At 43.9% G+C, this 26,102-nt stretch overlaps 1 protein-coding gene across 1 annotated transcript; it reads right to left on the bottom strand.

Annotated features, from left to right (window-relative positions):
• Nucleotides 1-610: 610 nt before the first annotated feature.
• Nucleotides 611-25,885, bottom strand: LOC310773353 (arf-GAP with SH3 domain, ANK repeat and PH domain-containing protein 3-like; the record flags this gene model as incomplete). The annotated part of the gene is made up of 13 exons (XM_083633223.1): nucleotides 611-670; nucleotides 5,324-5,391; nucleotides 5,603-5,718; nucleotides 7,644-7,729; nucleotides 9,957-10,137; nucleotides 10,263-10,354; nucleotides 10,455-10,588; nucleotides 11,327-11,493; nucleotides 18,902-18,950; nucleotides 19,649-19,736; nucleotides 19,828-19,897; nucleotides 25,229-25,338; nucleotides 25,850-25,885. 13 exons carry the CDS (start codon nucleotides 25,883-25,885, stop codon nucleotides 611-613), a joined length of 1,257 nt encoding a protein of 418 aa, XP_083489349.1.
• Between the last annotated feature and the right edge of the window lie 217 nt (nucleotides 25,886-26,102).

Here is a 26,102-nt window from a genome sequence, read left to right as displayed (position 1 = left end):
GATTCCATGTTAAACTTTAAAACAGAAAAACGGAAAAACGTTTTTAGCACACACAAAAAAAAGATTTTTTTTTTTGGAATGGGGGGGCCAGTTTGTTGAATGGGGGGGCCCGGCCCGGTCAGGCCCGCCCCTAACGCCGGGCCTGGTGTGTGTGTGTGTGTGTGTGTAAGGTCTGAAATGTGCAGTTTAACAGTTCAGAAGCAGTTCAGAAAGTTTCTGAAAATGTTCCCTAAATTCATGCTTCTGATTGAGTGTGGCTTGTGCAGTGGGTAAATTGAAGGTCTACTATTCTACTATTGAACACCACTATGTTGTGGTGTAACAGTTGTCTTGAGAAAGTAGTGTGTGACAAATTGTTTAAGTTCTCTTCTCTTTCAACCATAATGCTGCAAACCGAGCACACCTGTACAGCAGTGTGTGTTCTTCTCTTTGTCTTCCATCCTACATTTATTTAAAGATTTATTGTTGTGCATTTGATGCTTTATTGACAGATGTACGGTGAGAGAGAGAGAGAGGGAGAGAAGGGAGGCCATGCAACAAATGACCAGCGGCCAGATTCGAACCCAGGTTTCTGCAGATAGAGCCGAGCCTGATACGGTACACACTCAACTCAGCGAGCCACCAAGCTACCACATCGCAGCTCACGAGGAAAGCCTGCTAACATCCATTTCTGGAGATCACAAACATGGACTTAGACTCTGAGATCACCTTCTCAAGTTAACTAGAAACAAAATAGAGCCAATATATTTCCTGGCTTTGGCTATTAATTCAATTCAATTCAATTTATTTGTCCACAATGTGGAAATTTGTCTTCGGCTTCACAGGTTTGCTTGTGTACAGAGAGGAATACATTACATTTCAACATGGGAGACAAATACATTACATTTCAACAAACACCAGGGTACACAGTACAGAACACAGGGATTGACAGGATGGAAACATAATACAACATGGAACAGGGACACACATACAGGCAGTGATAACGGACATGGTTCTTATGTGGATGGGGTTTATGAATTTAGCAGGTTTATTGCATTTGGTATGAAGGATTTTTTGTAGATGTTTTTGGTTGCAGCGGGGACTCTGTCTTCCTGAGGGCAGTTTTGTGAACTCAGAGAAGAGGGGATGTGTTGCTGGGTCAGACACAATTTGTCTGGCTTTCCGTTTCGCTCGTTTTTTATATATCAATCCCAGTTGCTCCTGGTCCTTCCCAATAATTTTACTCGCCATGTTTGTTATTCGTGACAGTCGTGACAATTAGCTCATTGTGCTAATTACTCAAATTGCCCAATAAGCAGCTATTAGCAACCAAGCTTAATCTCACCTGCTAAGCCTACAGATGACATTCATAGAAGTTCATAGGGACCAACATTGCTGCGTTTCATATATAGACCACTTGGGGTTTCCAGAGACTTTGCTCAATGCTCCTGAATGCACAATACACTCATCTCAGTTTTCACTGTGGAAGTGTATGCATGCTGCTTTGACATTTTCTTTGTACATCAGGAAAGACTATTTCTAATTTTGCATAAATGTGAATATTGAATCTATTGAGGTTTTCAATCGTAATGTGATTTAGGTGTCTGCGGTCTGTCTATGTCAATATGATCAATATATTTTGATCAACCTATGATCCTCAATGTATTCAAATTCAAACTGCTGGGAATTAAGGCCTGTTATGGGGTTTCACATGACATGTCACTGCTGATCACCATCCTCCCAACATTTCACCCATTTGGAGCCTTTTCAACAGAATTGCTACCTAAAGGCTGTTTTATGGTTGTGAGACAAGTGTCTGTTGACAGTGTCTTAAAGACAAAAATGATGTAAAAAAAGAAGAAGAAGACATAAGTAGCCTATGTGTCTTAAGACACTGTTGACAGACACTTGTGTTTTATAACCATAAAACAGCTGTAACCCTTCAGGGTTCACTGTTAAATTGGTGAACTATAATACTAAAGGGAAGCTGATTGATTGATTTGGGCCTTTTATCACATTTAATTTCCATGAGTTTTGAGTTCTGAAAATCAAGAATCAAAATGTGCTGCAGGTGATCTTCAGTGAATTGTATTTCCTGATATGGCTGAAAGAACAAGAACATGACTGACTTAACATTTTGGATGGATGGATCACAGTGACAGTAGGATTTATTCCATTACTTTATCCTGTTATCCCAAAGCGGTTAAAGGGACAGCTCACCCTAAAATCCAAAAGACATATTATTCCCTCTCACTGTAGTGCTATTTATCCATCTATATCATTTTGTGTTAGTTGCCTGAGTTTTGGAGATATCGGCCGCAGAGTTTCTGTCTTGTCTCCAATACAATGGAACTGGATGGCACTCGGCTTGTGGTGCTCAAAGTGCCAAAGAAATACATTTGATAAACAGAAATGTCTCTTTCCACAGTTTCCAGAAATCATGACCCCGTTACTCAAGATAATCCACAGACCTTGTTATGAGCAGTTTCATGTAGGAACTATTTTCTTTTGACCGAACTACGCCCGCTAGCTGCTAGCTAGTTCCTACAAAAGAAAATAGTTCCTAGATGAAACTGCTCACAACAAAGTATGTGCATTATCTTGAGTAACCGGGTCATGATTTCTGGAAAGACTGTTGAGCTTTTTTGGGGCGCTTCGAGCACTACAAGCCGAGTGCCATCCTGTTCCATTGTATTGGAGAGAAGGCAGACATCTCTACGGCCGATATCTCCAAAACTCAGGCGAATAACACAAAACGATATAGATGGATAAATAGCACTACAGGTGAGAGGGAATATAATGTATTTTGGATTTTAGGGTGAGCTGTCCCTTTAACCACTTTGGGGATAACAGGATAAAGTAATGGAATAAATCCTACGGTCACTGTGATCCATGCAAAAATATGTATTTTGGATTTTAGGGTGAGCTGTCCCTTTAACCCTTCTATTCTTCAAAACATTAAAGATGGTCACAGAGATGTGTATTTTAAACTTGGGTGTGCAGCATCTTCTTGCTACTGTATGTTCATGTCTTTTAGTGAGAGGTATGGATGGTGGTACTGGCTCCTCTCCTCTTTCTCATAGTTATTTTTATAACATTCATTACTTGGACGGAGGCTTCACTCACTCAATTATTGAATCAATTCCTGCTAGCATTGGGCAGAAAACACTCTGTGACAGTGTGAGCCCAGCACAGTTTGTGTGCATGTGGGTGTGTGTGTGCATGTGTGCATTTGGACAGTGTGAGCCCAGCACAGTTTGTGTGCATGTGTGTGTGCGTGTGTGTGTGTGCATTTGGACAGTGTGAGCCCAGCACCTGCATATTATACAATAAGAAACATATGACACTATAAAAGAGTATAGGTACTTTATTAGACATGTGTTTTATAACATGTTACAACAGTCAAGAAAGATATTGTACTCTCAAACTAAATTGAACTAATTTACTAGTGCTTACATTTCCGGAGTTCCTACAATACTTATAGAGAATTCGTCCTAAAGGTCCTTACACATCGGGAGCGTTTTTTTCATGCGATTAATTCGCACGTCAATAATATTCTCTGAACCTATATCAGTCAATGCAACCGTGCATACCAACGGCGAAGTTTCGCTGAGCGTCATTGCGGCATTTATTTTTTCGAACCACGGTCGATTTTTCAGAAATTTGCTTCCGACGTGTACACATCTGTGGCTGTGATTGACAGGTGGGTCAAAACTCGCATCGCAATTTCATGCCGTACTATATTCGCATCGCTCTTGATGTGTAAGGACCTTTATAGTGCAGCCATCCACTGCGTCACAATGAGAAGTCTGTCAGGATGTTTTCGTATTCATTAACACAGTAACAACGCAACATCAGTGAGAGACAGATAGACAAAGTCCTCACCGGCCCCCTTGTTCAAACACAGGAATGATTCAAGTGTATAGCTGCTGCATGCACATATTTACTCAGTGTCAATGTGTGTGTGTGATTTCAGTTTGTGTAGAATCACTACTGAGTGAAACGAGATCAATGCGTGTGTGATTTCAGTTTGTGTAGGATCACTACTGACTGAAAGGAGATCATTTCTGTGAGATGACGCAGCTCTCTCTCCTCTCTCTGAAGACCCTTTAGTCTGCTACTGAAGCAGAGCCAATCCATTACCATCAATAGAGTAACACTATCTATCTGCAAATGATCAAATTGTTTGATAGAAAAACGGCAAAGATATACAGTGCATGGCAGTGTTTGGATAGGCTTCCTTGTTCTGGGAGTCCTTACCCAGCAAACATTTTCACGTATAACGACCGTCTGCTGCACGTCAAACCACTACATCTAGTCAGGGTCTAATTATATATTCTGAATGGAAATCTTAGCGACGTAATTCCTCTACTTCCCCACAACGTGTCCAGATTCAACGATTTTTGAAAGACAAAAGATCACACCTCATGCGGGATTCGATCCTGCTAGGCCACCGAATTAGTTACAAATGCTACGGATTTGGTCATATATAGAGATACTTAACATTGAGCACTTAGCATTTTGACGGTCCCGACTGGAAGTTGCGTTGATAGGCTAGCTGCCTCGCTAATTCTGTTTCATGATTTCAACCAGCGATGAGACAGGTATATTTATATCATTTACGATAATATAACCAACGTGACTTTAGCAGACAGCATAGCACATCCAAAACCCACAACACTGCGTTAAGGCAAGATAAATGGGACAATACCACAGGATTCAGGAAGTTTGTGATAAATACAAGCCCATAGCAAGAGACATTTGCACTTATATGACATAAACGTGTTTTCATATTAAAAAAAGAAAAGGGCGTTCAATAAAAGTCGTCATTGCAGGTGGAGTGCATGTCACACTGTGAGTATCTGATCACACAACAGGTAAATTGTCAATCAAATGTCATTTTATTCTACAAAAACACAAAAGACACCTACATGTGGTGTTTTCAAAGCAATATGAGGTCAATATTTTTTGTTTTGAAGTGACAGTCTAAACGTTACTTTGGAGGAATGTGGAGAGAACGTCAGACTTAGATGGTAGATGCCAAACCACGTCTGGTGATGTCGCGGTCAAGACGATGTTTGCTGGGTAGCTGAGCTTTGCTGCACGGGGAGTTAGTTTAAGGTAGTATTTCCAGCTGTGGGAGTTAGTTTAAGGTAGTATTTCCAGCTGTGGGAGTTGATCGGTTTTGTTTTTGGTGGAGATTACTTTCCGGTCGGGATTTTAATGTTGCAACTTGATTCCTTTGTGGAACTTCACTGCCGACTCCGTTTGTGCTCCCTGACTTGATGAATGAACACGTGACATAACCGGTGACACATTGTATGGATGAATAGAAACGGCTCACCAGCTCCACACATTGTACGTGCTGCAGCCTCCTGGAGATATCCAGGCCCGTCTCTCCTGACGAGTTCACTAGGAGAAGCGTCACATAAGCTGTATTACCATTTACTGGTGGCACTGTGTGTGTGTGTGTGTGTGTGTGTGTGTGTGTGTGTGTGTGTGTGTGTGTGTGTGTGTGTGTGTGTGTGTGTGTGTGTCTGCATGTGTGTGTGTGTGTGTGTGCGTGTGTGTGTGTGCGTGTGCGTGTGCGTGTGCGTGTGTGTGTATGTGATAGAGTCAGTACCTGTGTGTAGGGCTGCCTTTCCTTTGAGCAGTAGTTTGAGAGTCTCAGGCTTGTGGTGCAGGGCGCTGTAGTGGAGAGCTGTGTTGCCTTCTGTTGTTCTCTTCTCCAGACAGTTGCTGTGGATACAGACAGAGAGACAGACAGAGAGACATACAGAGAGAGAGGCACACAGAGAGGGAGACAGACAGACAGAGAGAGAGGCAGACAGACAGACAGACAGAGAGAGACAGACAGACAGACAGACAGGGAGACAGAGAGACAGGGAGACAGATAGGGAGACAGACAGGGAGGGAGAGAGACAGACAGGGAGAAAGAAAGACAGACAGGGAGGGAGACAGATAGACAGACAGACAGGGAGACAGACAGACAGGGAGGGAGACAGATAGACAGACAGACAGGGACAAAGACAGATAGACAGACAGACAGGGAGAAAGACAGACAGATAGACAGACAGACAGGGAGGGAGACAGACAGACAGACAGACAGACAGACAGACAGACAGACAGACAGACAGACAGACAGATAGGGAGACAGACAGGGAGGGAGACAGACAGACAGACAGACAGGGAGACAGACAGACAGACAGAGAGGGAGACAGACAGACAGAGAGGGAGACAGACAGACAGACAGACAGACAGACAGACAGACAGACAGACAGACAGACAGACAGATGATGTCAAATTCTTTCCTGGACATTGGATAAATCCATATCTCTTTTAACCAGAAAATACTATCAAGAGTAATACAAAATAAATGTTCACCATGTTTTAGAATACAATGTGATATAAACCAGGCTATGAATGATATATGAACAAACCCCTCTGTAAAAACCTGCAGTATAATATACAGTAGATAGGAATAGGAATATTGTAAAAAAAACTTCAGTATAATATACAGTAGATAGGAATAGGAATATTGTAAAAACCTTCAGTATAATATACAGTAGAGAGGAATAAGAATACTGTAAAAAACCTCAGTATAATATACAGTAGATAGGAATAGGAATACTGTAAAAAGCTTCAGTATAATATACAGTAGATAGGAATAGGAATACTGTAAAAAGCTTCAGTATAATATACAGTAGAGAGGAATAAGAATACTGTAAAAAACTTCAGTATAATATACAGTAGATAGGAATAGGAATACTGTAAAAAGCTTCAGTATAATATACAGTAGATATGAATAGGAATACTGTAAAAAACGTCAGTATAATATACAGTAGATAGGAATAGGAATACTGTAAAAACCTGCAGTATAATATACAGTAGATAGGAATACTGTAAAAAGCTTCAGTCTAATATACAGTAGATAGGAATAGGAATACTGTAAAAAGCTTCAGTATAATATACAGTAGATAGGAATAGGAATACTGTAAAAAGCTTCAGTATAATATACAGTAGATAGAAATAGGAATACTGTAAAAACCTGCAGTATAATATACAGTAGATAGAAATAGTAATACTGTAAAAACCTGCAGTATAATATACAGTAGATAGGAATAGGAATACTGTAAAAAGCTTCAGTATAATATACAGTAGATAGGAATAGGAATACTGTAAAAAGCTTCAGTATAATATACAGTAGATAGAAATAGGAATACTGTAAAAAGCTTCAGTATAATATACAGTAGATATGAATAGGAATACTGTAAAAAACGTCAGTATAATATACAGTAGATAGAAATAGGAATACTGTAAAAACCTGCAGTATAATATACAGTAGATAGGAATAGGAATACTGTAAAAAGCTTCAGTATAATATACAGTAGATAGGAATAGGAATACTGTAAAAACCTGCAGTATAATATACAATAGATAGGAATAGGAATACTGTAAAAACCTGCAGTATAATATACAGTAGATAGGAATAGGAATAAGAGGGGAAGGTTGGTGCTACTGAAGTGGAGATGTCTGCCTCTGGCTCAGAGTATGAGAGTGAATACCTGCCATATCTCATATATCTAGAAAAGTCCAACATAACTGATCTTAAGACCGTTTAGATCAAGTTCTACGAACTACTTGACTTCCGGTCCGTGTCTGACCTGTTCTGGATGAGGAAATCCACCAGCGCCAGAGAGCTCTTCTCCTCCAGACGCACAGCCAGGTGGAGAGCCGTCTCTCTGATGTCCTTATATAGGCAGAAAGATGAAAAGTACATATTAGGCCAAACTGCTCACCCTTAAAGACCCTGGAAACCGAAATACACAAAAAAATATGCAATTCAGGGTCTTATCATTATAAGCCTCAAAAGGTTTGAGACATTAGTTTCAACCCAAATCCTAAATATCGCCATTTCAATATTTACAATTTTTGCTTTGAATAAAAGAACATGCAAACTCCACACAGAAAGGCCCTTTTTAGAGGACATGGGAAGGGGGACACACCCTCAGCGCGCACAGCGTCCCAGGTGGGAATCGAACCCAGGACCTTCTTGCTGTGAGGCAACAGCGCTACCACAGCGCCACCGTGCCCCCCTTTAGAGGTTGATTGACCAATCAAGAGGTTGATTGTTCAATGAGTTGATGAACATGAACTCATTCGTATATGTGGGCTAAAATGTAAGACTTAAATAAGTCAAGGCTCACTTAGGGCTCCGAGCATGATCTGTTTGTGTTGATGTCAAACGCAAGAGAGGAGAGACAGAGAGATGAAGAGGAGAGGAGGGAGAGAGAGATGAAGAGGAGAGGAGGGAGAGAGAGATGAAGAAGAGAGGAGAGAGAGATGAAGAGGAGAGGAGGGAGAGAGAGATGAAGGGGAGAGGAGGGAGAGAGAGATGAAGGGGAGAGAGAGAGAGAGAGAGAGAGAGAGATGAATGAGTAATTCAATGAACTTGTCTCCCTTGATCTCAAGAGACATGAGCTCTGACCTAAAAGCTGAAATAATAAACCAGAGCCAACCAACACAAACACACACGTGCACGCACGTATGTGTACACGCACACACACACACACACACACACACACACACACACACACAGACCCAGACAGACGCACACACACACACACACACCCTCAGCGGTATTACACACTCTGCTTACGCTATCCGAGCAGGAAGTGGCTGACAAGAGGGTGATTAAAGAAAAGAAGGAGAGGAAGTGATAGACTTGGAGAGACGGCAGAGGAGAGATTAGATTAGATTAGAGGCCAAAGAGATGGGAGGACAGTCTCTACTACAGAGCTGTTTAACTAACATACTGTAACTATGCACACCCCTCCCACATGCCCCAGCATGACCTTATTGACCACTCAAAACTAGGGGTGTCAAAAATAATCAATTATAAGATGCATCGCGATGCGGACGTGCACGATTCTGCATCGATTCACAAATGTCAAAAATCGATTATTAAAAAAAGATATATATATATATATATTTTTTTTTAATAATCAAATAAAATATAATGGAAGTACATGCAGTTGTTTATTTTAATTATGGATCATAATACAATGCAATTCCAAATGCACTTTTATTTTAAAAGTAGCCACACAGTGAGAAAAAAGAAAGTGAGAAAAAATAAATCATGTATTGCAGAAAAAAGTGATGCATCAAGATGCATCGATAATCGTAATCGAATCGAATCGTAGCCCTCTGAATCGCAATCGAATCGAATCGTGAGGCCAGTGAAGATTCACAGGCCTACTCAAAACTAGGGGTGGGAATCACTGATGCCCCACGATACGATATTATCACGATACTTAAGTCACGATCCGTTAGTATTGTGATATTGCGATATGCTAGTATTGCAATATATTATGATTTATCACCTTTTTTCAACTGCAAATGATGTCCCCAAAGGTAAAAACTTTGTCAACATCTGTTTTATCTAATCAGATAAAGTTTCCAGTCTGTTCATCTCACTTCAATCATTGTCAAGCAGACAGACTGATCAGCAGCACTGTCATAAAAACCTGTCATAAATGTTGCATGCACTTGACATTTTGTCAAGTACAATAAAATATCACGATACTTGGCATTCAAAACAATATGATATATTGCCCACGAAATATACTCAAAACTATTTCATTCTATTTTGACCCACTCCAGCCCCAGTCCGACAGTCCGTGTGTGTGTGTGTGTGTGTGTGTGTGTGTGTGTGTGTGTGTGTGTGTGTGTGCGTGCGTGCGTGCGTGTACTAGTGTAGCCTTGAACAAGCTGGGTGGGGCGCCCTGTCTGGAGGAGTTGTCATTCACCATAAAACACTGGCAATTTAGGGGCATTTTAGAGGTTAAAGGTTTGTGTCACAACTTAGATTAAATTGCTGGTCACACCTTACCTGTCGCTGCCAGATGGGGGCGGCAGCGTCAGGTTTAAGTCACACCCTAGCAGGGCTCATTTCTGGGAGAAATCCTGGTGGTTACCTGTCCATCGGGCAGCGTGAGTGGTTTGGCTAGCTCCTCCCCCTCGGCGTAGAGCTGCAGAAGGGAAGTGAGGTCACAACTCCTCACGGCGTCGTACAGCCGGCCAGGATCTGCTTCCTCTCTGCGCACGACATAGCGACGCTCGGCGTACTTGGCCACAATGTACTCCTTCCTGGCATTCCTGGTGGATGAGGAAGTGCATTTTAGTGTAAAAAAAAGAAAAAAAGAAAAGAAACTTGAAGGGAAAAAAGAAAAGGAAGGAAAAGAGAAAAAAAAGGCTTTTGTCCAATCAGGTTAGGAACTCACATGTCACTTTGTGGGAGTGGCTTGACAGAGTCATTGGGAAGGCCCGCCTCCATGATGTCATTGAATCTGGTGTTGCCAATACTGAGACATAACGCCTGTAACTAGGCCATCATGTGTGTGTGTGTGTGTGTGTGTGTGTGTGTGTGTGTGTGTGTGTGTGTGTGTGTGTGTGTGTGTGTGTGTATTTAGTACCAGCAGCTCCGAGGTGCTGAATAGGTCCAGAGTGAGAGACTGGATCCTGGAGTAATGGACACCCAGCTCTCTGTGGATCCCAGAACACTCTATACAGGTCAGGATGCCTAGGTTGGTGGACAGCCATGTCGGATCTGAGGGAGACAGAGACAGTCAGACAGACAGACAGGCAGGCAGGCAGACAGACAGACACACAGACAGACAGACACAGACAGACAGACAGACAGACAGACAGACAGACAGGCAGGCAGACAGACAGACAGGCAGGCAGGCAGACAGACAGACAGACAGACAGGCAGACAGACAGACAGGCAGGCAGGCAGGCAGACAGACAGACAGACAGGCAGACACGCAGAAACACAGACAGACAGACAGGCAGACACACAGACACAGACACTGTCTGTCTACAAAATCAACATGGCTTGAACTGATATTTTTTGCTTGTTTGGAAATGTTATATTTTGAGTACTGCTCAGGCCGGGTTAGGTTAGGTTCTCAACCTTTTTCTTCAGCACCCCCTTTCCCTGATTTCTAAATCCAAGTAACCCCTTTACCAGACTACAGCAGTTTGCTTAGAAAGCTGCCAGAGACATTTTCATGATTTATTCCGACATTTTCTCATTTCTCTCAAATTGCCCCCTGTAGCACCTCTACATACCACTAGGGGTATGCATACGCATACTCCAGTCTGGGAACCACTGGCATAGGCTGTACATATATGGTTTCCATTTAACAGTCATGCCAATAAAGAAAATGTATTTGTTCAGAACATTTTCATGCCTTCCATTCAATCTCCTGGAATCCAGGAACCTGGATGAGAGCTATTTGGCTATCATCATCCTCCTCTTTGGCCTGATTGCTGATTGGCTGACCTGGGGCTCTGCAGTCGGCGCAGGCCTCGTTGCCAGGCATCTGTCGCAGCTCTGTGATGATGGCTCGGGACAGCTCCTGCAGCCCGCTGTCCTGCACGTGGAGCTGGTCTCCTCCCAGAGCCGTGTTCAGGGCCTCCTCCTTGCTGTTCTGCAGCACCGACACCCAGCTACAGGACACACACAAACACCTCATGCTTTCCCATATGCTTTAACATAGAGGCTTTCAAAGTCCATGACTGTGGGCCTCCCCTCAGACCCGCCCCCCCCATCATGATTATGTTATTTGATCCCATCGTCACTCAACAATTGAGCCAAGATAGCCTGATGTAGAGTACCACAGCCATGATGTATTTTTGTAGGCTTCATCAGAAATCGCCGCCATTTTGGTTCGTCAGTGGGAAAAGTCTATGGGGTTTTAGAATGGGGATTTCCCTTAAAGGGGGACTAAACCCCCCAGATATGTATCAGAACAGTGATTTTCCTCTCAGCAGAGCTGCAAGGCTGCGTTCTCCCACTCCCTCTTCCCTGGAAAAGTCACCAGGCACGCTGCTGACTTTGTGTGCTTTGCGCTGCTGGTGTGTGTGATTCTGGCATCGTCTGACGTAAATAGATCAATCAAATGTTTTCCAGTTATTCCTAGGCTGCAAACTTGTTTTAACATGCAAATCGGAGTGTTTTCTGACGAGAATAAACTAACGTTAACGCTACGTTATGTCATCCCATGCGAAAGCCCCTGCCTCGGCCACGAGAGGGTCAGAGCACAATGCTGCTGCTGCGCGCCCCCTTGGGGCTCGTGCATGTGCATGAGAGCAGACTCTCTCCCGCTTGACTGGCCCGGAGAAAGTGCTTCCAAGTCGGACTGATAATATAAACAACATAATTTGACCTTATCCAGGTAAGATATTAATAAAGTAATGACACATTCAGCGGGAAACTAACTATAATTAAGACATGTGCCAACTTCGACAACGTTTGGTTCAGTATTTTAAGAGCAAACAGGTTTTTTTAACTTCCTGAAAAGTTGCTGTTTTGGAGATTTATAAAAGGTTGGGAATGATTTACAGCAACACAATGCCATGTCCTTCCTTTTATGATTATAGTGGCGTTTATTGATAGTATTGTGTTACATAGGAGTTGGTAGGAATATAATAGGCGATTGTAATAAATTAACAGGTCAAGTGACATCATGGGAATAGGCTTGGAGTTGTGAGGAGCCGAAAGGGTACAGGGGGAGTAGGGGAGTAACTATCTTGAAATCCCATAGTCTTTGGTTCATCGTGACGTCACGACGTATCAAATATCCCATTCATTTGAGGGCAAAAAAAAAGCAGTGTTCCACCCTTAGAGGGCGCTTATGCCAGGTATGCTGCTGAAAAATTATACAAATGGTAAAATGGCAACAGTTTGGTGTCAAATGTGGAAATTTTGACCAGAATTCTTCACACATCACCCCCAAAGTCATATATATTGGTTAAAAGCTGAAAAAAAGTGTTTTGGGGGTTAGTTACACTTTAAATGCATCAAATAAGGTCTGTGGTTAACTAAAGTTTATGGGAACGCGAATTTGGGTTCAGCAGGATACTCTTCACAAACGTGAATAAGTTGTATGCCTTTTGAAGCATTTTCTAAAAGATTGCGTAAAAAAACAAAACACATTTATGTTCCAAAAGTCATAAAAGATTATCCTGCAGAACCCAGATTCGCGTTCCCATAAACATTTGTTCACCACAGACCTTATTTGATGCATTGAAGTGAAATCCCCATTCTAAAACCCCAATTCACTTTTTTGCCTGACGAACCCGGAAGTATATTTCCGGTCTCAGTCCTGCTGTGCTCTATTGCTGTTGACCAAATACATAACAAAGGATCTGTCTAAAGGCATTTCTTAGTTTCTGACTCTGGGAAAGTGGGAAAAGCAGTCAAATTCCCCCAAAACTACTGTATCTCTGAACTATCTGAGAACTATCTGAGACCATCATCTACCGATGATGGTCGCTGATGGCCGATGATGAACGCTCACTAAACCTCCAGGTGCTAGTCCCTATGAGTATTTTTAAAACCAGGGTAAAAAATATGGAGGAAGCTGAAATCCAGGTCTGCAAATGTTTTGATCCATAATGAACCCTGTTGCTGAGTAAATGGATGTGTATTTTCTTACGTTTTAGATGTTTTGTTTGTATTGTTTATGTTAAAATGTGTCTGTAACTTTATGCTGCTTTCTTGGCCAGGTCTCTCTTGAAAAAGAGATTTTCAATCTCAATGAGACTAACCTGGTTAAATAAAGGTCAAATAAAAAAAAAAAAAAAAAAAAAAAATCTCTTCAACCAAATCACACACATTTAGGCTATTCTACAGTATGTGATCTCCTTTTGATAACAAACGTAATATTTTTTCACTTTCATTCACTGAGCCTCCCCTGAAACTGTTTGGAGTCCCCCTGCGGAGGCCCGCCTCCCACTTTGAAAACCCCCTTGTTTTAACAGTTATCACATTTACTGTTTGCTACCTTGAACGGAGGGGAAATGGAGTCTGCAAAATGGCCATAGATATATGATGACATAGATATATGATGACTAGGAGTGGGACAAAATATCGATACTCACGGTATCGCGATATTTCCACTTGCGATACGTTATCGATACACTGGCACCAAGTATCGATATGTTTATTTTAACACGTTCACTGCCATTGGCGAGTCAACTCGTCAAGCAGAAACCAACGGTTGACTGCCAATGACGACTCAACTCGTCAAAAAAAAAAAAATGTTGACGGTGGGACGTTGATCTAACCCTTTTACATCTCCTATATAAATATGGGAGCCACCGAACGTGTACAACCCATTCCACCGACCCACTAAGTGGCGACAGTGCTCTCCAGAGTAGAAAAAGCCGAGCCAAAACTGCAGGGGAACGCGCGAGGAAACCATTCTCATACTGTAAAATGGATTGGCGAAAACGCTTTCGCTTTCGCGCGTTATCGCGCTGGGAGCTGGCGGTGGGGGATTGCAAATTTGCATAATAGATTATGGGTGCAACACACTTTGAAACACCGGCAGAAAGCCCACAATCGCACGCAGCTTCATTCCAGCTGAGCTCACAACCGAAACGAACGAGCCCCATGCAGACTCGCCCAAAGAGCAGCCGCCAGGCAGCACAGACATGCAGAGCCTCGCTTGTACCGCTGCAGCCACAGAGGGAGGAGAACACACACGGAGGGAGGAGTTTGAAGGAGAGGGGGGTTTCCTGCTGCTATGGAGGAAATTACTGTTCAAAACTATTGTATGTCTGACGTCTTACGCCAAAAATAAATGTTTTTTTTTTTTTGTTTTTTTTTAATAAACAGGCTAAAATATCATGCTGTGTGTGGTAGTTGAAACATAGTTTCAAGTTGAGGTTTATTTATGTTTGTAGTTGAAACAAAAACATAAATACTGTAGGCTACATGAATGGAAATGTTTGATCATTAATATCTACTTTTAGAAATTATATAGGTAGGTTATATAGGTTTTCTTGTTTTAATAATAATAATAAAAGGACTTAATGTGTAACTTTTCCTCCGTGGTATCGAAAATGGTATGAGTGAGTGAACTCTGAGAGAGTTCATGTCAATTCTGCTAATAAATACATAATACCTGCTTCTTGCCTTTTAGGGGTATTTTTTTCTCTTCAGTTACACAGATATCGTGATGTATCGTAGGTTAAATTTCTTCCAATATATCGATTATCGCAGAATCGCTGTATCGTGATAATATCGTTATCGAGGGCCAAGTATCGTGACCATATCGTATCGTGACTTACTCCACGATTCCCACCCCTAATGATGACATAGATAGATGATGACATAGATAGATGATGACATAGATCGTTTTAGGAGTTTTGGCACTAAAGAAAAGCAGGGGATTGATTCTTTCCACTTTTCCTCAAAAGGTCCAAACCAGTCATCAATGTGTTCAGTGTGTTTTGAAGCACCTGCTAAGTTGCTTACTCAGCAGACAGTCCTCATCATCACTTTCACATCCAAGTTATACCTCCCACATTCACACTTAACACTTTGAGTGCCACGGCCCTTGGGCAAAAGGTTGCTTGCTGTGCCACATAGGCCGCAATGCATTTTAAAACAGTCATATAATTTCTTTAATAATTACTATGTAAACACTGAACACGCACAAATAACGATGAGACTCTCTTCTATCACCTGCAAAAAAAAGTTTATTGATCCCATTTTCCGTTCTTTAGTTATGAGCCGGAGAAGATAGCTTGATTGAACCAAAAACAGCCCTTTTTTTCTACGAGCTGAGATAATGAGCCTTTTGTGAAATTAAACATTTCAAGCACATCACTGACTCTGAAGCTAATTTTCTGATGTCTGGGTCTGTCTGGGTGAAGTGTATGCTGCTCTGCGTGCTCTGCGTGCCCCCCCCCCCCCCTCAACTGCACACGCCTCCTCCTGGGTGTGTCTGTTGGCTCTCTGCTGAGTTTGCTGTGCACACACAGTGAAGGGTGCGCGACATCCAGCTTTTTGGTTCCGCGTGTGTTTGTCACGGGCTCCCATGCTTCCAGTTGAGAATAATAAGGCTGATTATGCGGATTTGCTGTCGCAGCGGACACGGAGGTGCTCAGTTGTGACAGCGGATGCAGCTGCTGCGGGCACAGCTGGCGTTTGGCTTCATGCATGTCGATGCATACGGACGGATGCGATGCGATGCGATTTCCTTTTTCCCCAGCGACTTCTTCTGTGTGTTTGGCTCCACTTTCTCTTATCAGGAGAGTGCTGTCGCCACCTAATGGGTTTGTAAAATAGGTTATAGACCTCCAATAGCTACAATATTGTAAGAGGCGATGTAAGAAGCTTAGATCGACACCCCCCCCGTCAAAAAAACAATTTGGAGTTACTGACGCCATTTGGCGTCGCTGGCAGCCTACGGTAAATTTCTAATGACGCCATATGGCGTCGCTGGCACTCAATGTGTTAACCTCTTGTCCTTCATTAGTTTCTTTCTGTCCCTCCGTCCTGGTCTCTTCCTCTGACCCCTAAACTCACACAGCACATCACATCAAAGACTCTGTCCCTCTGTCCTGGTCTCTTCCTCTGACCCCTAAACTCACACAGCACATCAAAGACTCTGTCCCTCTGTCCTGGTCTCTTCCTCTGACCCCTAAACTCACACAGCGCAGCACATCAAAGACTCTGTCTCTCTGTCCTGGTCTCTTCCTCTGACCCCTAAACTCACACAGCACAGCACATCAAAGACTCTGTCCCTCTGTCCTGGTCTCTTCCTCTGACCCCTAAACTCACACAGCACAGCACATCAAAGACTCTGTCCCTCTGTCCTGGTCTCTTCCTCTGACCCCTAAACTCACACAGCACATCAAAGACTCTGACCCCCTCTGTCCTGGTCTCTTCCTCTGACCCCTAAACTCACACAGCACATCAAAGACTCTGTCCCTCTGTCCTGGTCTCTTCCTCTGACCCCTAAACTCCCACAGCACAGCACATCAAAGACTCTGTCCCTCTGTCCTGGTCTCTTCCTCTGACCCCTAAACTCACACAGCACATCACATCAAAGACTCTGCCTGGAGGCCCACACACAGGGACAGCGGGGGACAGAAGACCCCTCGCACTGTCCGTGTCCATACACACACACACCACACACGCACGCACGCACACACACACACACACACACACACACACACACACACACACACACACACACAGAGGGACAGCGGAGCTCACTGTCCGTATCCATACACATACACCACACATACCACCACAACCCCCCCCCCCCCACACACACACACACACACACACAGTTGCCTTGCTTGCTCTCTGTGGCTAGAGAGAATAGTCCCACCCAACACCAGCTGGGCCAGAGGGCTCCTAGAGGACAGCTGTGTCTCCCCCCCCCCCCCCCTCCGTCTTTTAGTTTCTCTCCTTTTTGTCCCTTGTCAGCCGCCCTACTCTTTTCACTCGCTCCATTGCATAAATCATCCGACTATGCACTCATCTCCTGAATAAAAGCTTAAAGCAGCTACGAGGAACTTTTAATTTTGTGTTGATTTTAGCAGCCCCTGTGGACAAAAGTGGTAGTGGAACTGGAACGAAGACTGCATTTACCGAAGACAGAGCCCCCTCCCGCTGTGACCAGCGGGCCGGCCAGGGCTTCTCAGACTCAAGAGTCAGCGAGCTGTTTAATAAAGGTTAACGCTATTGGTTCATTCACCAACCCGAACCAAAATGACGGCATCAGTATGACGTACATTAAGGTCGTGTGTCCATATCAGGGGCGAATTTTCCACTGGGGACAGGGGGGACATGTCCCCCCCACTTTTTAAATTGAAAAAATCGTGGGTAAACTGAAAAAATCATGCTCAATATGCTACTGTTTAACCAGCCATCATATTATGGCTGAGAATGTTAATTGAGTTGCTAATTATAAGCTATAGGCTACTCCAAAAGATTGTCACGGATTTTCTCGTCTGTAAAAAGTGGCCTCTCCAGACCCTGAATGCATTTCTAATGGCGCTCTGTGTGGAAATTCCCCTTTCCAAGCCGTCCCTGAAGGCAGCACTCACAGTATTGTAAGAGCAAATTTAACTTTGTATAAAGTATCATCCAAAGTATCATCCAAATGTTAATTTAAATTGAGATATTCCTCTAAATCTGGCTAAAAATGTTAAAACTTTTTTGCCAGCCCCTGCCCCTCTAACATTCTCTGCACGTCCCTGCTGCTGTATAAAGGGTTAGGTGATGAGAGGAAGTGAACATGGTAAGCAGTGAACATGGTTGAATTTAAAATAAAGCACACTAATAATAATAATAATGATAATAATAATACAACCAACGTGATTTCAATATGGCTCTGGCTTTCACATCAGTATTGTTCTATGCCTTGTTCATGTCACCTGCTTTCATATCAGAGCTCTGATGAGTTGGAGGAGGTGGTGTCTAAAAGGCATGTATTTAGTGATGTGTATAGTTCTTCATAGATCTAGCCTGTTAATCTTCCCCTCAGAGTGCACCAAATTGATGCAATTTACTTTAAAATGTAAAAAAAAATCTTCCCTAGAGGGTCGGCGCTCCACATTTTATTGTGTCCCCCCCACTTGTGAAACCAGCTATTCGCCCTTGGTCCAGGCTACAGTTGAGACGATGCGCCACCACAATTTTCTAAACTTTCACTACATTGCAAAAGTAGCTTAATTTTCATTTAAAAGTGCTTAATTTCTGTTCAACAAAAGCACATCCGAAAGATCGGCAGTGATTCAGCTGTCAGATTGTTATTCTCAATCTGCTTCCTTGCATATTGTGCGCTGGGATCAGCGCTCCCCAGCGTTCAACTGTCAGGAATAGACGCCCAGTCGACACATGGCCTTAAGCCCGTTTTCATAAGCAGTTAACAGCCTCCAGTCTCTCTCTGACACCTCTCTATTTTCGTTTTGTATAATCCCAAACAAAGATGCATGACATGTAACGACCTGCAAGTTACACAATGATGATAATGAAGTGATGAGCAGGTAATCAAAGTTAAGAGTTAGAGAGTCTTCAGAAGCTGGAGGGAGGCTTTCCACTACTTACATCATGCATTCCTGCTCGTCCTCTGCCTGGAAATGGTACGTCCGATTGTCTAGAAGGGAAGCGACGGGAGAAAGAGGAAGGCTGGTTAGTCACTGTCAATGGATTGTGTAGAAATACATTATGCAATGGCAGACAATGTGAAAGGGGGATGCCAGCCAATAGGAGCGGCGCTTGGAAGAACGTGCATACATACAGTTGATCTGTGTGGGAACGCCCACAAAACGTTACTACGGTTGGCGCGCGAGACTAGACGGACCGTTATATCTCAAGAACGGTGCTGCTTCTCTACACAACAGGATTGGGGATTCTAGAGCAGCTATATAGACGTCTGTTCAGATGTGCGTTTACTGCGGTATCTTGTCTGCCTGGGGCTGGGCTAGCAGCTAAATGCTAAACTATGCTGAATGGGGAGAACGGGAGGATTTACCCCCCCCCCCCCCCACCCTGACCACGCCCCCAGCGTCTATGACGAGGCATTGCCTAAATCTATGGCTTGATGTGGCGTAAAACAAGCGATATATAATCACATCAGTTTGACATCACAGCTTTGCACAAAAGACGTCTATTAAGTCAATCCCAAAGCAAAAATGTGTCCGATCACGAGTTGGAGAAACGTGGAGACCAAGAGAAGAAACAGCACAGCTGTGTTGCAGATTGACTCAGGGCAGTCTTTAATGGTTGAGATGATGCTGAGGGGAAAAGCTACAGTAAGGGCCCCCTGAGGTCAAGGGTTAAGCGGGAACCTACGAGTGACCAGGTCAAAGGTCCTCCTCTCCTCGGGGTTGGGGCGCACCTGACAGGTCAGGAGGTTCAACTTGGCTGGCGGTCGGTTGATCTGGGGAAACACACACGCACACATTATCTAATTGGTTTTCTATGCATGAATCTGGACAGAATTCAACTCAGTGCCACTTATTAGCCCTTACCGTACTGTGCGAAATGGTCAGGCAGCCATATTTGACACCGCACTTCCTCTTCTGCCAGACCTTCCTGATCCTGTAGGAGGAGACACCAAAAGCCACTTTAAAAAAGAAGAAATCATTTCACACTGTTGTCGATGTATTACCATATTGAGCCGCACAGTACAAAGTGTTATCATCTAGCCTGGGTCTGAGTGATGGTGACCTCCACACTGTGCTGGTCTGAGTGATGGTGACCTCCACACTGTGCTGGCCCAGCGTCTTCCTCTTCACACGGCTGCAGTCTTGTTTCCACGCTCTTGATTGAATCAGGTAAAGTGGCTGAGAACACGCTGGGGTTTGTGTCACTGACCTCAGGGGGGGTTTTACTCTTCCTCCTGAACCACATCCTCTCTTCTTATCACACTGTAATCTATCTCTGTGGTGTGTGTGTGTGTGTGTGTGTGTGTGTGTGTGTGTGTGTGTGTGTGCGTGTGTGTGCGTGCGTGTGTGTGTGTGTGTGTGTGTGTGTGTGTGTGTGTGTGCGTGCGTGTGCGTGTGTGTGTGCGCGTGACGCAAAAGCTGGATCCGCTTAGTTAGCCAGCCTGCCAATAAGTTCAAGAGGAGGGGCCCCCTGCTTGAATCTTCACCGCACAATAATGAAGACCAGCTGGGCTGGAGAAAGTTTGACTTCCCCCCCCCTCTCTCTCTCTCTCTCTCTCTCTCCGTGCCTTTCCCAGTCATCCCCCACCCGGCTCTTAACCCTAGAACACTAACGTCGGGTGATTTTCACCCGGACAATTGAATTCACGTGATTTTCATTGTCTTGCTGCTGTCTGAGGTGGGCGGGTCCTTAGGTACCTTCAGGATGCTCACTGACGTCATTGAATGTAGGTTTGTTTCCCTGCTCCCATTCACGGTTTTTTCTACCGGCTACGCGTTCGGGTGATTTTCACCCGACGTTAGTGATAGAGGGTAAAATATCTTCGGGTTAGTTACAATGGTATTGTGGTGACTTTTTTTTCACCACACAAGTCCCATGAATGGGCGGACCAAAGGAGAAGTTGGGAGCTCCTTTTTTTTGCGGGGGGGGATTTTTTTATAACGATTACCTCATTTTTCCCGAATTTGACATATTTTTTATAGTGTCCCCCATAATAAACTTTTTTGTGTTTTTTGTGATATTTCACATTTAAAAACAAAAGAAGAGTACCTCAATTTGCCATGTATTGTTGTACTTTAAGATATTTTGATGAGAAGTATGTTTTATGGGGTATATTGCATCGGGTGAAATACACCCGACGTTAGTGTTGTGATCGACACATTATGGACTGTACTGTATTACTGATATATTTGAATGTAAGACATTTGAGTGTATTGTAGAGACAGTGAGGGGGATTCTCCCCCCACCTTCCAAACACTGTACCATTTGGTTGGCTGGGTCACACCCGACAGATACCAGCACAGCTGGGGGCCGAGCCTCAAAGGATTCCGGCCATTGTTTTATCTCTAAGGGTAATCAAGCCATAAAACCCCCCTTTCCCTTGCCTCACCTTACAGAGTGGGCTGGGCATAGTCCAGCTCACAGAGCAACCATTGGCCAGAGCTATCACCAAAGACACATGACAAGCCAATGAGAACCCTTCGTGACTTCCCCATACAGTGAGACAAAACTGTTTGGAAACCAGTTTGCAATCTACAGTAAGCTTTTGATTCCGTCAGACCTTGATGCGGAAAGGACTGGAGGAGCCAGGAAGCGGCTCCCCTCCCCCGCTCTCTGTACCCTCTCTGCAACAAAGGAGACCAGGGCCTCGAGAAGGACCGAGCCCTGCAGGCCTGACCAGGGCCCCGAGGACTCCGAGCACACAGCAGCACCAGAAATCGGCTGAAAGGCCCGCCGTAAGTCCCACGAGACATAGCATGCGTAAACTGAGATAGTTCCACTTAATCTCAGTTTAATTTAAGTCGGTTTAGTGTTATAAGTCGCACGGAAAAGCCCTTCCTGTGCTTTCAAACTCGCGCGTAGACCAGCCGCTCTCCTTGCCCAGAGAAGCCCAGCTGGACCGCAAAAGCCGACAACAAGAACGTACCGCGAGCAGACCGCTCAGCAGACCAAGAGGAGCAGGAGAAGCAGAAGAGCCACACCGCAGCAGGGCCAACCAACTGCTGCAGACGAAAGACGCCCAAGACAGACCGTGGCTTGCAACCAGCCACAAAGAAGGACCACAGAGCACAGCACGACCCTCGACTCAACGAGCAGAGAGACTGCACGTCAACCCCCGGCATCATCAACCCCCATCAGACGTCCGCTGTACGCTTCCCCAGGCCAGGGTGAACCGCGCTGCAGGCCATCGCTCCCACCAACCAACGCCATCCGCTCCACGGCACCCCAGAGGCGCGTGCAGAGCAACAGAGGAACCCGCTCACAAAGCGAGACCCACGTGAGAGTTCATTCATGGTTTAATGGTTCTGGGCAGTTTGGGTGAAAATGCATTACCGTGTATGTTGATGTACAATGTTTCGCACACTGGTGAATGATAGAGACGCCTAAGGGTGTCGGAGGCAGAGCTGGTGAGCGCCAAGTTCAGCACGAACTTAGCGGCCACCAGTGGGCCACTCTCCTCTCCCTCTCTCCCCCTCCCACTCTCTCAACCGAAGGGGCTAGGCTTGGAACGGTCTGGAGGTGTTCAGAATGTCTACCCGCAAGAATACAGTTAAGCTGAATTAGAGAGTTTGATCAGTCACTCACACCGAGTGATTAGAGAGCTGCGCGGGCCTGAAATCTCGGCCCGAGCCCTCCCCGGCCCGTGACATGCAGGCCCGTGCCCGACCCGGCCCGGATGAGTCATGAAATTAATTGGCCCGAGCCCGTTGCGAGGCCCGACATCAATATCACGATATGACGACACATCTCTCTCTCCCTCTCTGTGCATGCTGCCGCGCCGCTGAACTCGTTGGTCCAAAACGTTGCTAGACTGTGTTGCCTATGAAGACAAACACTGCAGCTTTCTCTCTGTCTCTCTCTCCCCCTCTCACACATGCTACCGTGGCCTATCAAAATCCACACATATTGTCTCGAGAAAGAGAACGTTAGATCGTTTAATTGCCAACAGCAACAATGCCCACAAACTGAAACATTATGTCACTCAAGCATATCGAAATTAAAACAGCAGACTTACCGTTTATAGCTGCATTGAATAACGTCACATTAGTGTCCTCACAATGTATGGTAGATGAGTTCATTTTGAACAGGTTGAAATGAGCTTTCCCTACTGCAGTGGGGACTGTTTAACTCTCCCCTCGCAAACTTTGTTTTATGTCCATCGATCTTATTTCTCTCTCACGACACGGACACGGACACACGCGGCTTGTTTTGTTGTTGTTTTTTACGCTGACGGAGTGGCAGACTAACGTCACGGTGAGGGTGTGTGTGTCTGTGTGTGTGTGGCTGTGGCTAGGCGAGTGTCTGTGCAGTGTGCGCTCCTCCTCTTTGTGTGACTGCTCTGCTGTGTAAAATCAAGCGAGTAATACAACGTTATTTTATTTAATTATTGAAAAACGGCCCGACCCCGGCCCGGCCCGGACCTATTAATTAAAAATAAATAAAAAACGAGCCCGGCCTTGGCCCGTATTGGCAGGCCCGAGGGGCCCGCGAGGGTACCCTCGGGTTTGCAGCTCTCTACGAGTGATCCAGGCTAAACAGTCCCTTCCTAAATTCGGCAAAACCGCCATTTTGAAATGGAGGCGGTCTTAACACGATCAGCCCGCCCCTCAGCCAATCCTGGGGTGACATAAGACACTCCGCCCTCTCCTCCCTCCTCCTCTCTCACACACACACACACACACACACACACACAAGTACTAATTAACACACACACACACACATTCAAGCCTGCTTCGGACCGGCAGACGGAAATCATCGCACACACACACCCACACACACATACACACAGTGATATAATGTTGATTCATATGAGTTATTAGCGATAGATGTGGTAGAGTATTAGTCATAAAAGTAAATGTGATGAACTGATATTTTAATCATTATGTTAATGTCAATTGATATTGTGATTTATTAAATCTTTTTATTACATAATGCTATGAATCTTGGTGGTTATTCATGAGGTATTTTATCTGTGGAAATCTGTGACAGAAGCTTACGAACTTTGACCTTCAATTAACTGTACAATGTACATTATATCATTATGAGACTGATATGACAATTTGGTTTGGTGTCTAAACTAGTCATAACTTGACTTTTAGACAGGTCTGTAGCCTTAACTACAGTGGTGCCCCGAATCTTACAGAGAATACAATATTTTCTGTCAAATCTAATAAATTTATGAATATTAATAATTCATAATTATTAATAATCATATTTCATAACCAAACCAGCTCCTGCGAGCACAACATTAGTGATAGTGTGACTTTAAATCACGTTAGTGTTCTAGGGTTAAGAGGCCATTTGCGTCAAGATCCCGTACGCAGCGCTTCCTTCTTCACATATCATCTCAGATACATTGACCTCCCTCTTATTGCTGGCGCTCAGTCTTGAGGGTAAATAGCGAGGACGCGTCACAACCCTGACGCTTATTTCCATGCGATCATCAGCCAGATTCTTTTTTGCTAAGTTGAGACAGAGGGGAAGGCTGAGCGGGAGATGCTGGAGAGGAGGTTCAGCACCACGGAGGCCCCCCATATGATTCCGATAATGCTTTCTGGCCATGGCTCCATCACAGCCATCCTGAGATCGGCAATATTTGAATTAAATGCATTTGAATTAAAATGCCTTTTTAATTTGCATTTGGCAAAATAAATAAATAAGTAAATAAGTAAATAAATAAACAAACAAACAAACGAATAAATAAATAAATAAATAAATAAATAAATAAATAAATAAATAAATAAATAAATATGTAATTTGTATCAAGATACTTTTGGATGCAGTAGTTTTGTATTTCATATTAAAATTACAGGACTTTTTTCTAAAACCGATCAGACTTCTATAAAATAAAACGGCCACAATTAAATTCATTCTTCATACACTTTATTTTGGCTCTAGTTGTCAACACAACTCAACTCGCTGACAAGCTCATGTGTCACATGACCCATCCGGAACACCCAACCCTCCCGGGACCTCCGATTTGTTTTTAAACAGTTTGGTGCCGTTTACTCCACATAAGAGAATTGTACTTATTGCCGGCTGCACTCAATTAAAAAAATATATATTCAAATACAAGTTGCATGCTGCAGACTAGCAACACTTATTATGTTTTGTTTGATGAATTTTCAATACTAATATACTATGTGTATTTTACAAGGGCTTTGAACATGACTCAGCCAATCAATGACCAGAACTACTGCTTTTATCAAATATAGTTCAAGTGTTCAGAGAGCAAATGTTTGAAATGTTAATCTTACATAAAACACATTTTCCTTCTTGAGCAGGAAGCCAGATTTCTCCGTTCCGTATTTTTTGTTGCCCTGGGGCTGATGGATGCTGTAGCCGTTACCAGAGTTCTTTCTGTTCAGGTACTCCTGTGATACAAACACATTACAGATTACAGATTACAAGTACTCCTGTGATACATTACACATTACAGATTACAAGTACTGCTGTGATACAAACACATTACACATTACAGATTAGCACATCATCTTTCGGACTATGCAAAGCCGCGTGCATTCACTTTGTATTTTGACAGTACCAGAAAATGTACGGTATACTAACTCAACGTACTTAAGTTGTATACGCAAGAGTGGTGCCGATTAGGGCATTCACAGACTAGTCGACTAGTAAAACCACTAGTCGACACTGTGCTTAGTAGTAGTAGTAGTCGTTTAAAAAAAAAAAAAAAATGTTTTGTTGTGTTTTGGTGTTCTCTTTCAACATTTGTTTCGGTATCTCACTATGGGAACACGCCCTCTGCGCTGTTTCCTAGAAGCATTTATTGCATTACGCCAGTCCTGACTGGCTGACGGACGTGACGTCTGCTCCCTAGGGGGAGGGAGCTTCCCCTACTATAAGAGCCTGACGTCACATCCTTACCCTCAGTCTAAAAACCTCTTCTCGCTCCTGAAGCATACCTCGGAAGGACAGTACGGTGGATGAGGGACTAGCATCACTGCTTACAGAGCGAGCTTACACCTCGGTCAACGAGCGCTATCCCGACACGGTACGGTTCCACTTTCTGAGTCTAGCGGCTAGTTCGTATCCAAACATTAGCTGCTAAGGCTAGCCATCACACTAGCCTGAGCGATGTCGGAGCCGGCACTTATCCCCACCACGGGTAGAGCCACCC

Source organism: Poromitra crassiceps, assembly GCF_964638095.1.
Source record: "Poromitra crassiceps genome assembly, chromosome: 3".
Lineage (NCBI taxonomy): Eukaryota > Metazoa > Chordata > Actinopteri > Beryciformes > Melamphaidae > Poromitra > Poromitra crassiceps.
The sequence above is the reverse complement of the archived record's forward strand: the minus strand, read 5'-3'. Positions and strand labels throughout refer to the sequence as shown.